The sequence below is a fragment of the Sprattus sprattus genome, assembly GCF_963457725.1.
Source record: "Sprattus sprattus genome assembly, chromosome: 10".
In the NCBI taxonomy this organism is placed as follows: Eukaryota; Metazoa; Chordata; class Actinopteri; order Clupeiformes; family Clupeidae; genus Sprattus; species Sprattus sprattus.
Window position 1 is genome coordinate 31135450 of NC_137908.1, and position 14282 is coordinate 31149731.

General features: G+C 42.9%; 1 protein-coding gene across 1 annotated transcript in view; it reads left to right on the top strand.

The window, feature by feature from the left end:
- arhgef10la (Rho guanine nucleotide exchange factor (GEF) 10-like a) overlaps positions 1–14282 on the top strand; it is a 128352-nt gene that overhangs the window by 13415 nt on the left and 100655 nt on the right. The window contains exons 2-4 of the mRNA XM_080845657.1: positions 5727–6080; positions 8414–8441; positions 11614–11780. Of these exons, the coding sequence (XP_080701783.1) occupies positions 5732–6080; positions 8414–8441; positions 11614–11780 (544 nt within the window). The 5' untranslated portion in view covers positions 5727–5731. The remainder of the gene's footprint in view (positions 1–5726; positions 6081–8413; positions 8442–11613; positions 11781–14282) is intronic.

Sequence of the window (14282 nt, forward strand, 5' to 3'; positions counted from 1 at the left end):
GTGTGTGTGTGTGTGTGTGTGTGTGTGTGTGTGTGTGTGTGTGTGTGTGTGTGTGTGTGTGTGTGTGTGTGTGTGTGTGTGTGTGTGTGTGTGTGTGTGTGTGTGTGTGTGTGTGTGTGTGTGTGTGTGTGTGTGTGTGTGTGTGTGTGTGTGTGTGTGTGTGTGTGTGTGTGTGTGTGTGTGTGAGTGAGTGAGTGAGAGAGAGAGAGAGAGAGAGAAAAAAAAAAAAATCTGGAGCGCACACACGCGCGGAGGAGCAAAGGAGCAGAGAGAGAGACCTTCTACTGAAAATCACCCTAGAAATGAGCCGAGCATGCATGTTTCAAATATTCACCAAAAATCCACTTTTCACCTTCAACTTTTTTTCAGATTTGTGTACTTAACATTCTCAAGTGTCTTCACATGAACTTGTGATTGAATCAGAGTATCACTTTTTGACCTGTTGATGTGTAAAGCATTATTTTAGCTTTAACAATGTATCCAATTTGCTTTATATCAATCATTTTTTAAGATATGAAGTTGCCTTTGCACATGGGAACATGTTGTAGTGTCTTTCAGTGACATATCAAGTTTGGTGTTGATTTCACAAAGATTTGCCAAGATATGACTTCACTTCCTGTTTGGCGACTTTTCAGCTGAATTTGAGTGGCTGTACCGGACAAACGGTTGTAAGGATCAAAATTCTTTCCATAAATTTTGTGAGGCTAGGTCTGAAGATCATCTCTGGTGATTTTGAAGAAGATTTGCCAAAAATTGAAGGAGGAGTAGGCTTTCAAAGTTTTTTTGATAAAACCGGAAATAGCGGAAAATCTATAACTGGAAATTGACGCCATGTGGTGGGTTTAATTCGCCTTGATCCAGGGAATCCAATGGTACCTCATTTTTGAAAATCGGTCATACGGTTCAAAAGTTGCGTGTGTTACAAAAGTCCAACTTTGACCTGTTGGTGGCGCTAGAGTGGTGTAATGAGAGCCATGAAACTTGGTGTGAATGAAGAAGGGAATGTCCTTAATGAGGACACACAAAAAGTTACCATATGGTTCTAGGGGCTGCCATTGACTCCCATTACGGAAGAATAATAATAATACTAACAGATACAATAGGTTACCTCCTACCGGAGGAAACCTAATGATAAGGAGTAACGAGGTTATTTTTAAAATGTAGGGAGTAGAAAGTACAGATATTTGCGTGAAAATGTAACGAGTAAAAGTAGAAAGTCGTCTGAAAAAAAGAATTCTCCAGTAAAGTATAGATACCCAAAATCTCTACTTAAGTAAAGTAACGAAGTATTTGTACTTCGTTACTTGACACCTCTGTCTAGAACTGTACTGTAAGTCCTTAATTAAGGGCTCGATGAACTGAAGCACATCTAGTGGGCGAGCTGTACTACTCTGTCATGTCATTGCATCTTCAGCCTGACATTCGTGTTCACAATGTCCCATTGGGAAAAAAAATGAGGTCATATATTTCTGATAGCATAAAGAGACAGTCGTTTTGGCAGCGAACTGTTAAGTGATAATGGACGTTGGGGGACAGTTTGTGTATCCTGGCATTTGCTCTGCTTGAGGCCTCGAACTGTCAACATCTTGTGATGTAATTTTCGTTGGACACGGAGGAAAGACCCCTGTGGGAGCCAGGAATGTTGGGCCAGGGAGGAAGCAGTGTGGAGTTCATCGAAATGCAAAGCAGATGCTGGGGAGAAAGCCTCTCGTAAAGCTGGCAAAGGGCTGTCTGAGAGGTGAAAGTGAAGCTAATAGCTGTAGCATTTCCTTCAGTGCTGTGTGAGTGTGACAGGGCAGAGAGAGAAAGGAGGACATTGACATGTTCTGCATGTTAAAGGCTAGGAATGATTATGAGCTAGCAGTTAGCCAATAGCTATTTATTCTGTTTGTCCTCTGGGATAATATTTGTTCCATGTCTTTATGAAGTGTTTTTTATTTTTTTTTATCCCAGATCAGTGTTGTTTTATGGCTAATTCAATGTCAAATGTCTCTTGGCTTTTGGAGCACCTCAAACAAACCTCCTCTAGGCTCTTATGGGCCTCTTGAACTGTAAGTTATCATATCAGGAGTGGTGACTGCCAGACTAGAAGTAACAAATCCCACAGGTCTAAAACTCACTCATGCAATCACCCAAACACGAAAGCTCCTACAAAGATAACAAGCCTGTTTGCTTGGTCACACTAGCAAGTCTTACGCTGGCACTGAGGTGCACTTCAGCTTTTTGGTGGATTCTGAAGTGAAGCCTATTATTACTATGGTATTTAGTACCATAATGAGAGAAATACTTTAATGGGTGGAATTAATCTCTACGTAAAACCTTTTAGGCAGTTTAATTATGTTAAGAGCCCCTTCAGCAACCATATGCCCACCTTTACCATCAGCTTAATCTCCTCTCTGTTAGATACTGCCTCTCTCAGACACAAGAGTCTCATATATCCCCACGGAAAAAAACTGCTGAAACTGACTGGACCCACCATCTTGCTCTTCGGGAAAGATGTCACGAACTAAACCAGTGACATGTGAACAAAGAAACATTTGTGATGTTGAGTAGTTTGAAAAGTTAAAAGTTTCTTTCTCTACACTGCAACAGTAACATTCCAGGGTTGTGTTTGTTCTTTCTGCTGAAGTTCTGGTTAGGACTTTATGTTTATTTGTGTCCGAAGTTTGTGGGCTATTTATAAAAAAAGATAATTAAACAATACTGCAATCTCACACACTGTATTATACAACCTTCCCAGCAGAGGAATGTTCACCTCCCCATAAAAGGAAACACTGGACAGTTTTATAAATGTTATTGCTTACACCACTGAATGTAAATATAAACAGTGTTAGTTTTCTTTTGACACACGGCTGTTTTTAGTGACACACACACACACACACACACACACACACACACACACACACACACACACACACACACACAAAGACATTGTAGAAGCTGTCTGATTATGTCCAGTACCTCATGTTAACACTTAGCAACATTAGCTTCTTGAATAGGGACTCAACATTATTTAAATTAACACTATGGAGTTTCTGGAGGTAGGGGGCTACTTTCTACTGGACTATTCAGTAACACATTTGCTGTCTTGCTTTGTCTTTTGTTGCACTTGCTTTATGTTTGACTGTGTTAGGAAAGCCAACATAGCTACCCTAATACCATTACAAAGAAGCTGACGCAAGAGCACTTATTACTAGCATCAATCGCTGATGTCGAAGATGTCTTGCTAGAGGCCAAACTTAGCAAAACCTGTTGAAATTAGCTCACTTTGTTTATGACAGCGAGTCAACTTTTCTAAAACAGTCAAACATCAAGCAAGTGCAACACAAGACATAGCAAGACAGCAAATAAGTTACTGAATGATGCTGACGCAGTCAACCTTTTGGGAGTGATGTAGTGGTCATGAAATGAAGGCACACTTCCCTCAGCCCCTGTCTCATTTGCTGATCATTCATTTCATGGCTGATCGAGGCTAACCATTCACAGAAGCCACCCCCCAGCCCCTGGTCACTTGTTAGCATTTTTCTAAATTATGCAGTGGGTGGAGTTAGGCTCAGAACACTTTAACTGCAGTTTGTCTGTATATATGTATAGGCAAGGCAAGGCAAGGCAAATGTATTTATATAGCACATTTCGTACATTAAATGCAATTCAATGTGCTTTACAGAAACAAACATAGAATTTAAATTGAAACACAGTCAAAGAAACTTAAAATAAAAAAATTTAAAAAACACAATGAAAATTGAAAGAAAATAAATAAAAGTAGCACTAAGAAGACATATGCACGCTTTTAGGCTAAAGGCCCCCACATACTTATCCGACCCTGCTCTCCGATCTCACGAGGCACGCCCTAAAACGCCCTCCTTGAAGTGGGACCACACCTTTGAGCACCTCGGACAGCCATCCAAGGGTCTCGGAGGGCCTCTGGAACACCGCTTGAATTTCTCACTATCCGATCCGAGCTGTCCGACACCCCTGGCTAAAATCAAGTTTCGTTCCCTATATGACGGCACCGCCGTTTTTAAAAAATCGCTGAGAGATCGCTGGGAACCTGGGGCTGGAGGTCCAGGAGTGCATTAGGAGTTGGAGGAAGATCAGGGACAAGTTTGTAAAAATGAAAAAAACTATGAAGGGCACCAGCGGCGATGCAGGAGGAAAACCGACATCTCCCTTCTTCCTTGCTCTATCGTGGCTCTCGCCGCATATAAAGCATAGGGAGACGTCGTCTAATTACAGCAATAATAAAAACATTTCTTGGTTTTCGGACAGCCTCTTTGTGTTTGAGCTAACAGAGCATGCAGTGTAAATGATTAAATTGTAAAAGAACCTGAATTGTAGACGTAAAAAAGCAGAACTGTTTGTGTGGTATAATAATAGAAAATATTCGGCAATAACCGCCAGCTTGGTCATTGTCGTTAGTAATTCATTTCATAACAACAGCCTCTGATCATTAACGGAAAATACAAGGGATAAAAACAAACGATTTCTTATTTTATAGTTCTACTGTTGATGATGATGTAATGGCCTTGTAACATCATAATAAACCGATGGTAATCTCCACAGCCCCTCGTAGAACCATGCAGTAGGTATGATGACAAAATTTTCAAACACCCCTAAACTCAAAATGGATCACATGACTAGACAGAGCCAGACATTCCCTTTACAATGACACCTGGATTGTGAAAAGCAGTTGAGGATTGAGAGAGTTATGGTATTTGTAATATCACCGATTATATCAAAATATTATAGCCTACATTACTTACAATGGAAGTCATGTGACCGAAAACGCTTATTATTCACATGTTTTTGCTTGTAACTTCCTCATTTTATCAGATATTTGCATGACATTTGAACAGAAGGTAGACTTTTGTTAGTTCTTTCAAGTGAAACCATGAACATTTAGTTGGAATGGGCATCAGACCCATGGTACCTCACTGAAAACAACTATAATTAATAAGCGGCCATTCATATTCACGAACGACGCCTGCTGCAGTGCATCTGACAGGACGTTTGCTAATCTACTCATCACAATTGACTAACAATGACTAACAATTTTCCGCGATTTAGTTTAATACTTTCTCGACCATGGATTTCGATGGCCCTAGAATGTCTTTGTGGCCTACTACCCCCTGAGGTGATCTTGCCACACCATGACCCAATGGAGATCACAGAATCACCATCCCCTTATCATATGAATAGCTGTCATTTGCTAATGGGTGGGTCCTTAGCAGCAGAAACCCCACTCAGATGCCAAAAAGTGCAACACATCAGTACTATTCCCCTGACAAAGTGCTTATTTATTTTACATTTTTGAACTGTATATATTATAAAAGAAAAGGGTTCAATGTTTCCGTGGTTGTTCTTTTTATGTCTCTAAGACGAAAACTCCTGGAGCTTTTCATTGTTTTTGACAAAAAAATAAAAAATCCCGGGCGAGGGATATAGACTGATTAGTGTTAAAGGCTAAGGCAGCTTCTGCCTGAAGCAACGGCAGGTGGTCTTTTCAACAATGTTGTCACCACGTTTAAGCCCATATTTGAGTAAACAGTCCTTGTTTACTTCTACAGGAGATCATTTTGAAATCGGATTTCATCTTAATACCCATATGCACAACAGTTTGCACTTGATTATTTGTAATCCACATAATAATACTTGATAATGCTGAATGTCTCCTTCTGCAGCACAGATAAAGCATACAGTATGTACTCTTATTGTTTATATTTCAGAACATATGTCCTCTACAGCCTCACAGCCACAGGCCAGGTCAGCTGAGGAGGAGGAGGACGAGGAAGAGGAGGAGGAACAAGGCGAGAAGTTTGAGTTTGAGGATAGCGATGAAGAAGAACAGGGAAGTTCTGTAGTATTGGTTACAGTGAGTGACGCACCTCCTAGCACAATGAGAGGGAACGCAGGCACTCTCAAGGACAACGTATCTGCTGCAGCAGTGGTGGAAACTCAGCAGCCAGAGGCTGAGCCTGAAAAATGTTCAGCAGTGAAGTCCATCCAGGAAATAACCGCAGCAGCCTCTATGGCCCAGGAGAGCACCAGTTCTCAGGGTGAAACCAGCACCCCTCATACAGGTGAGATAAACTTCTTCACATGTTACACCTGCTATCACATCCCACAGCTGCACCATATGCCCCAGGAGTTCCTGCTGCTAAACTGGTAGAGCAAGCCACTAGCAACACTGAATCATGCAAAAAAAATGTAGCATAAACCTCGCATTTAATGTAAGTCACTTTGGATAAAAAGCCTCTGGTAAATGAATCACTTTAAATGCATATACATTCTGCTTGTAGCCATTAATAAGGAGTACTGTAGTACAGTAACTGTCATTTGACCAGTGTTTGTGTCAGATTCAGCTCGCTCATTAAACTGTTTATGCTCTGTGCTTAGTGAGCAAAGCCATTCCCGCCCCGGGCTGTGATCTCACGTCGGATAATCACTGCTCCGGTGAAAAAAACAAAACAAACCCTCTGACTGTCCCTCGACAGCCAGCCTCTTGACATGTACTACTTAGACTGCAACAAAGCGCGTTTCCTCCTCTGCGAGGAACTGCACGCTAATCAGCATTTACTGTAGCAGTTGGCGCTCTTGTTCATTCAGTCCCACCCCACCTCCAGTACAGTAGGCAGAGCAGCGCTAATCCCCAGCGCTGCTCCTGCTAGTGAGAGGTGATTAGCGGGATGATTAGGGGCTTTGTAAGCAGGGCCTGTGAGGAGTAATCGTTCAGCACCGCGTTGGGCGCAGGCTGGCGCCACTCACAGGCTCGCTGCATCATTGAAAGGCCCAGGGAGTGAATGGGGGGGTGGGGGGTGTGGGGTGCTGTTATGTAACAGCGTGCATAAACGGCTGGGGCCACGATGATCCCCTCAACTCAGGGAGCTTTTTTTGGGTCGTCTTTTTATTATTATTCAGCACTGCAGAATGTCTCAGAAGACTCCTTTTGGTTGCTGTGTGTTGTACATTTCAAAGCAATCCCGCCTGCGATTTTCACAGCTCTCCAAGTGCTGGCTACACCTAGTGTGTGGTGGCGGAATGCATTTTGATTGTGTGGTTGTCTGGGTTGTTTGTTTGTTTTCTTTGTTGCTTTGTTGTTGTTTTTTTTATATTGGGCCTCAAAGCAGATCACAAGGCTGCTGTTCCTAAGCTGCCCTGTATGTGTTTGGAATCAAGATTAGCCAAAGTGCAGGAAAAGTAAGTACTACAGCAGAAGTGATAATATATCTCACAATATGTTACAATAAGTCAATATTTTAAATACATGTACAGAGAACAGATAGGGCAAATGAGAGGTTTTATGCACAGTATAAACAGCATATGTACATTGGGTTTGTATTTATTTGTACTGTGTAGGTGGTTCGGTCTGTGAATAGTGCAGATACCATGTTCATTAAAATACTGTAAACAGTGCAATGGTATGGTATACGACTGGAGGTGTGGAGTCCAGCAGGGTCATAGCCTCAGGGAAGAAGCTCTTCCTGAGCCTGCTGTTGTTGGGATCGGAGGCTCCTGTAATGCCTGACGGATAAGAGGAATGTGAAAACTCCATGGTTAGGGTGGGAGGCATCCTAAATGCTGTTTCTCTCCCTTCCCAGGTATTGTTCTCAATGATGCGTAACTGGGTGCCGGTGATCCGCTGGGTAATTTCTGCCACCCGCTGGAATGCTTTACGGTGGTTGCCATAGCGCACTAAGATGCAGTTTGTGAGGATGCTCTCAATGACACAGCAGTAGAAGACCACCAATATCCTGGTGACGGAAGGCTCTTTAAAAAAGCAGAAGCACTGTAGCGCCTTTCTGACCAGGATGGAGGCGTTTAGGGACCAGGTGAGATCACTGGAGATCATGTGGATGCCAAGGAACTTGAATCTTGACACCCGCTTTGCTCCAACTCCATTGATGTAGATGAGGGCTCCTAGCTCACCTCGAGTCCACAATGATCTCCTTGGTCTTCTGGGTGTTAAGCACCTGGTTGTTGTCAGCACACCATGCAGGCAGGTGCAGAGCCTCATCCCTGTTGGCCGTTTCATCATCACCTCTGCTCAGACCTACCACTGTGGTGTCATCTGCAGGCTTGATTATGGGGTGTTGGGGCCACGAACAGGAATGCAATCATTGGTGAACAGGGAGTACAGAACAGGGCTCAGCACGCTGCTCTGACGCACCCCGGTGTTCAGGGTGAGAGTGGAGGAGGAGAGGCTGTCTAACCTAAAGACTGGGGTAGGTTGGTCAGAACATCCAGAGTCCAGTTTCGGAAGGATGTGCTGATACCAAGCTGGCTAAGCTTAAAGATCAGCTTGGAGAGGATCACAGGTGTTAAATGCTGACCAAGTCAAAGAACAGCATTCTGACGCATTTGGGTTTACCTGTATGTAAGGCTAATTATATTCTCTCTATAACCCTTTCCACAGATGGGATTGCTGTAGAGAGACAAACACGGTAAGTTATGCCAGATACTTCCCACAAATCTTTCTCACTACTTGGCTTTGGCTTTGAAAATGAAATGTCTTGGGTTTCAGAGGGTAATTCCTGGATTAGCATCTCAAAGAAAAGCTTTCTGTGTGCAATGCCCCCTTTCTTCATCACCACTTTCCCATCCTACAAACACCTGACATAATGGAAATGATGTATTCGTATCATGCCACCAGCACCTTGATCCTCAGTGTGTGAATCAAGAGGTCAGCGGTATTTAGTTGAGGCTGATTAACTGATGCCAAATTTCACTCAAACTGATTTACAATGCAGGAAAAATCAGAGGAATCACGACAACAACTGTGCCGAACAGATGTCCTCACTGGTAATAGTCTTTACCATGTGAGGTACTGATAATGCCAGCTGTGTTGCCACCTGCAATGTGTGAAAACATGAACCTTAGTTTAGAGCTAGACACACGCACACGCACACACACACACACACACACACACACACACACACACACACACACACACACACACACAGCTTTCAGGTGAAAGGGCCTGGTAAAGTGCAATTTGTGGTGTGAAACTGTGGCCTAGTTCTGTGGGTAGGTGTGTTGGGAAACGTGTGCCCCTAGGAGAGACTGGTGGCCCTTCGCTGTTCCTGTGGGCTTTCCCCTCGCAGACCAGAGGAGAGGAGACCCCGTGTTGCCTTTTCCACCTTTCTCTCTGATTCTCCTTACCTCTCTCTCTCCCTTTCTCTCTCTCTCTCACTCTCCCTTTCTCTCTCTCTCTCACTCTCCCCCTCCCCTTCTCAACATCTTTCTCTCACTTATACACATTTCTGCTGAGTTCACATTTTCACCCAGAGCCTGTCGATACATTGCGGTTGCTGGGCAGAGTAGAGTGCTACTACCAATTGGCTTTTCCACTGATTACATATGTTTGTGTCAGCAGACAGGGACTATTTTAGAGGCCCTTCGGAAGTGAGGTTCCTCTCTGGAGGCCACAAAGCATCCTGCCCCCTTTTTTGCTCAGGTAGGGGTTTGGTGGAAAGGACTGAGGTCATTCTGCTGTCTATTTTAGCTATTAACCCTGCAGGCAGCAGTGGCTGTTGGCACATAGACTAGGCAGAAGAATAACCTCCTATACATACTAGCCAGTGTCTAGGTAATATCATTATTAACACTCCTGGATCTGCTCTGGTGTCACAGTCAGGTGACAGTCAGGTCATTTCCGGTCACTATCCATTTGTATTTGCCACAGCTGACAGACAATTTTAGAGGAAGCCTGTAACAATCAACCTCCCTGTCCACAAGAATCAGCAGTGAGAGGGTTAACCAGAAATCATAACTGCCATTTTAGCCCCACCCAGTCCAGAAGTTGGCACATCCCCTATGTGCTGCTCTGCCCACCAATCTGGTTGGAAGCAATAGCAGAGAGGCTGGTTGTCACTGGAGACGGGAGAAGAAAAAACAAAACAGAGAAAGAGGCTGTATGGGGGGAGCTGAGAGGCAGGTGCAGCTGACAGTGACGGAGCCTTAGTGCAGCGTGTGTGTGTGTGTGTGTGTGTGTGTGTGTGTGTGTGGGTGTGGGTGGGTGTTTGTGTGTACAGTGAACAGTGGGTACAGTGAGGTGCCGAAGGATTAACACAAACGGATCTGTGAATCCCTTCCAACGGCGTGTCGGCATAATGTTGCATAGTCGCCCCACCGGTGGGAGACACAGGTAAACAAAAGCATCCCTGCTCATCCTGTTTCGTCTCGAGGGCATTAGTGTGTGTATGTGTGTGCTTGAATGGGTGGGTGTGTGGAGGGGAAGGAGTATGTTTTGATCCAAGGTGCGTGAGGGTGGGGGATCACACAAACACATACACACACATACACACACACACACACACACACACTGAGTGTAGTTGGGTGTGTTTTGTAGCAGTCAGGTGTGCAGTGCTTCTGGCAGTCTCATTTGCATTCAGGATCAACACCACCTGCTTGTCTCCCGCTGGGCTGCTGGTAACTCTTGGGATTCAGTATACCGATGGGATAAAAAATAAATAAATAAATAAAAAAGCTCCATGCAGCTCCACACTGCTATCTCTACACAGCTGTCTGTAGCCTGCAGTATGGCAGGCCTAGTTCAAGTAAATGTTCTCATCAAAATTAAGAAAAAAATGTATTGGTTGATTGATGGTTCTGTGTTTTTATTTAAAGAGATTTTAATTTAAAGTCATAGTTTTATTTAAAGACATATTCATGTGTAAGTCCCCTGACTCTTCACTAATCAGTAGGACATCTCTCTTTGGCATGGGAAATGCTCTCCAGTCCTAATTATTCAAGGAGATAACTGTTATCAGTCTTAGTGTGGAGACTCTCCAGTGATGAACTCAACTGCCTCCAGCTGGAACATAGCTGTAGTTCACCAGAGATCAAGTAGGTCCGGATATCCAAAAAAGAAGACGAGCTTAAGTTATGTTGAAGTACAGTCATTCTAAATGTGTGTAGGTATGAGTAAAATCTAAGTTAGAATATCGCATCTCAGCTCTCACAGCAAGAAAGCATGTTCCACAACTTTTTTCTCGATGCTCTCACACATCATTAGCCGAGCCACACCAGGGCCTGCATGTCCAGATGCAGTTTGACACGAACACAAACCCCAATGCAGACTGATTATCCTGACTGAGAGGCTGGAACTGGTGGTAGGGTTGGCTGACGACCGTATGCTTCACTCTTTTCCTTGCTTGTGGCTTGATGAGTGGACAGGGTGAGGGTTGGAGTCAACATGCTTCACGAAGCATCAGTGTGTACATTTAGAAGGGTGTGTGGGAGAGAAGTTGCAGTCTGTGGTTGGGGGTGAAATGGGGCACTCACCAGATGTAAGACTTCATGAAACCCACACAAAAAGGCAGAGGAGGAAATAGAAAAAACAAAACAGAGAGGCACAGTGTACAAGTGTACAAGTCATGCATATTTCTGTGCTAATTTACTCAGTCAGGGAGTAGCTGCATTCTGGAGACGGAAGGAAAAAGAACAAGGGAGGGAGGGAAGGAGAAGGGCTTGATAGTGGAAGTCAGCAGAAATGTTCGTCCTCTCCTCCTTTCCCTCTCTCCCTCTTTGTCTGTCACAAGGCTCTTTTAATGGCGTGAGAAACTCCCCCAGGAGCTGTAATAACGTGGCATCTATTTTTGGGTAATGTTCCAGAGATCCGTCTCACACGGGCCCCAGTGCTGCAGGGCTCTCGGTGGGAGAGGAGCTCCACGTTGCCACTGGTGAAGAGGCTGGATCCTCACAGACGCTGCCTGGAGTGGGGGGCCTCGGTCGGGACACCACTGTGCAGGGGAGGCACACAGAGCAAGAGGCAGCTGAAGGTATGGACTGAGGAAACTTCTATTGCATGCACTCATACGGTAAATTACTTTATCAAAGGAGCGCAAAAGTCAAGAGAGAGTGGACAGTATTGAAGACATTGTTGTGTGAAGGTTATTAGGCTAAAACAAAAGCTACAAACTAATGAATCAGTGATTCTTGAGACAAGGGACAAAACAGGTTTTGATTTTCCAAAAAAATATTTGGATAACTTCCAAAATATATGATGACATTTATGTCAAATGAAGTTTTGTCTATCCAAACATGTTTTGGTTCAACCTCCCAGTTGTAGATTTGTTTATGTTAATTGAATGTTTGCTGGGTCAGCTCTTGATTTTTGTCAACACCATCATAAACATAAATATACTTATGGAAATTATTTTAAATGATCTTATCAGAAATATTTTCACTCATTAGTTTTCCCAGTTCCCCTTATAATGTACACAGGTCTTTAAATCATTAAAAACAAAAGTTTAGAGCCAAAGAAGTCAATGTTTAATGAGTAGAATTGAAATCATATCACGAATTACATTTGTCTTTAACCTTCAGATTTAACAGAGACATTTTTAAGCATTAAAAATACACATCTACATTGGAAATGTGTTAATCTTTGAACAAATATCCTTCAAGGAATGAAACAGATACCATTTAATAAAAAAAACTATAAAAAATATATCTGAAGGAGTTGACACTCTGGGCCTGATTTACTAATATGCGAGCGCTTCTTAATCTGCGTTCACAAATTAACGCACGGTGTTTTTGCGCATTTTACTTGGTATTTATCAAACCAGATCGCGCTGGGCAATCTGTGTTTACTCCGCCCTATATAGGGCCTGATTTACTAACATTGCGACCGCTGCTTAAACTGCGTTCGCACATTAACGCACAGTGTTTTTCCGCATTTTCCGTGGTAGAGAAGAGAAAATGAAGCTTCAGCAAGTGGAGATAGATATATTGGTTCACGTTCGCTCAATCACTGAACCTGATTCAATGTGTGCGCTGCTATAATGTTGTTCTGCCCGCCATCACCTACAGCAAGATGTTTAAAAGAACACGATTATAAAGAATATGCTATTGGTGGCATTAATGCATAAACTGTCTATTATAACAATATAGATGTGTACATGGCGAGATTAATAATTTCTACAAGGGACATGGGTTCACTACAATATATATGGACGTGGGTGCAATCAATGGTTCATATTACGTTCGGAAAGTTTGCGATTTCAAAAAAAGTCCTGTTTGATGTCTATAATTTCAGCTGTGGCAGTGGGGAAATGTATTGACCAGTGCGCCATAGCAATGCTTCGAGTACCTGTGTGAATATTTGTGAAGGCTGATATCAACTGCTGATACTATAACTGTTTGAAATGATCCGGTGCCAATATTTGCAATGTTTACCAACTGATTGAATGGAATGTGATCTCCGGTTGGAGGGTTAGATGTCATCTCATCTGGTTCAGTAATTGAAGTATTGCGTGGCTGGTTAACCTGTACCGTCTAATGATTTGTGGTTCATTTAACTGAAAATGTGTTATGCGAGTTGAAAAAATTATTTCTGTGCGCTGTCTCTGTCTTCTTTCTTCGCCTTTCTCTTATCACTGCTGCCATATCAACGTTTTCAGACTCAATGAAATTGCGCTTCCTGGCTAAGACGTGCTTTTATGAGGCGGAGAATTATCCTGCAAATTGGAAACGTGCGCTCCACAGGCAGTTTAGTAAATACCACGCATGACATCATTAGGCGCACTTACCTTGTCTCCACCCATGTAAATTGCGCCTCACGCCTACGTTACCACCCACCTCCAAGTTACCTCCCCTGTTCACACCCACAGGCGTTAATATGCGCTGCGGCCCATTAGTAAATACCGTTTTATGTTTACGACCGCTATTTTACGCCAGAAATGGGCGCAATCCTGTTAGTAAATCAGGCCCTCTATATCTAAACTAGATTTAATTCGACACATGAAACTGAAATAGCAATAAAAATGCATAGGAAGTGATATTTTTGTTATAACCAGCATTAAAATGATTAGATTGGACACTAAGATGGCCTTAGTCAACACCATCAGAGAAAGTCAACTCCATCAGACACAAATTTTGATGGTGTTTTGATGGTGTTGACGTCTGATGGTGTTGACAAAAAAAGTACATTTCTCCTTATATCACACAAGATTCTCACAGGAGTCATCTTGTTTATCATCTGTTGATCATGGTCCAGCCAATCTATATAAATAAACACTAGATTGCAGAACATTTTACTCTAATGTTGACTCTTTAGCCATTTTGGAGTTGATACGCTATGGTTGTGACATGTGCATATTAGTAAATAGATATGAAAAACAAAGTATTATAAAAAACTTACCAGAGCTCAAATTTTCTCATGTCACCAGGAAGACCAAGGAGGAAGGAAAGGGGTCCTTTGAGTTAAAGCTGCCCTAAATTATTCCTGATTTTTTTCCCAATTTAAAAAAGTCTGATGGTGTTGACGAAAACTCTGGACA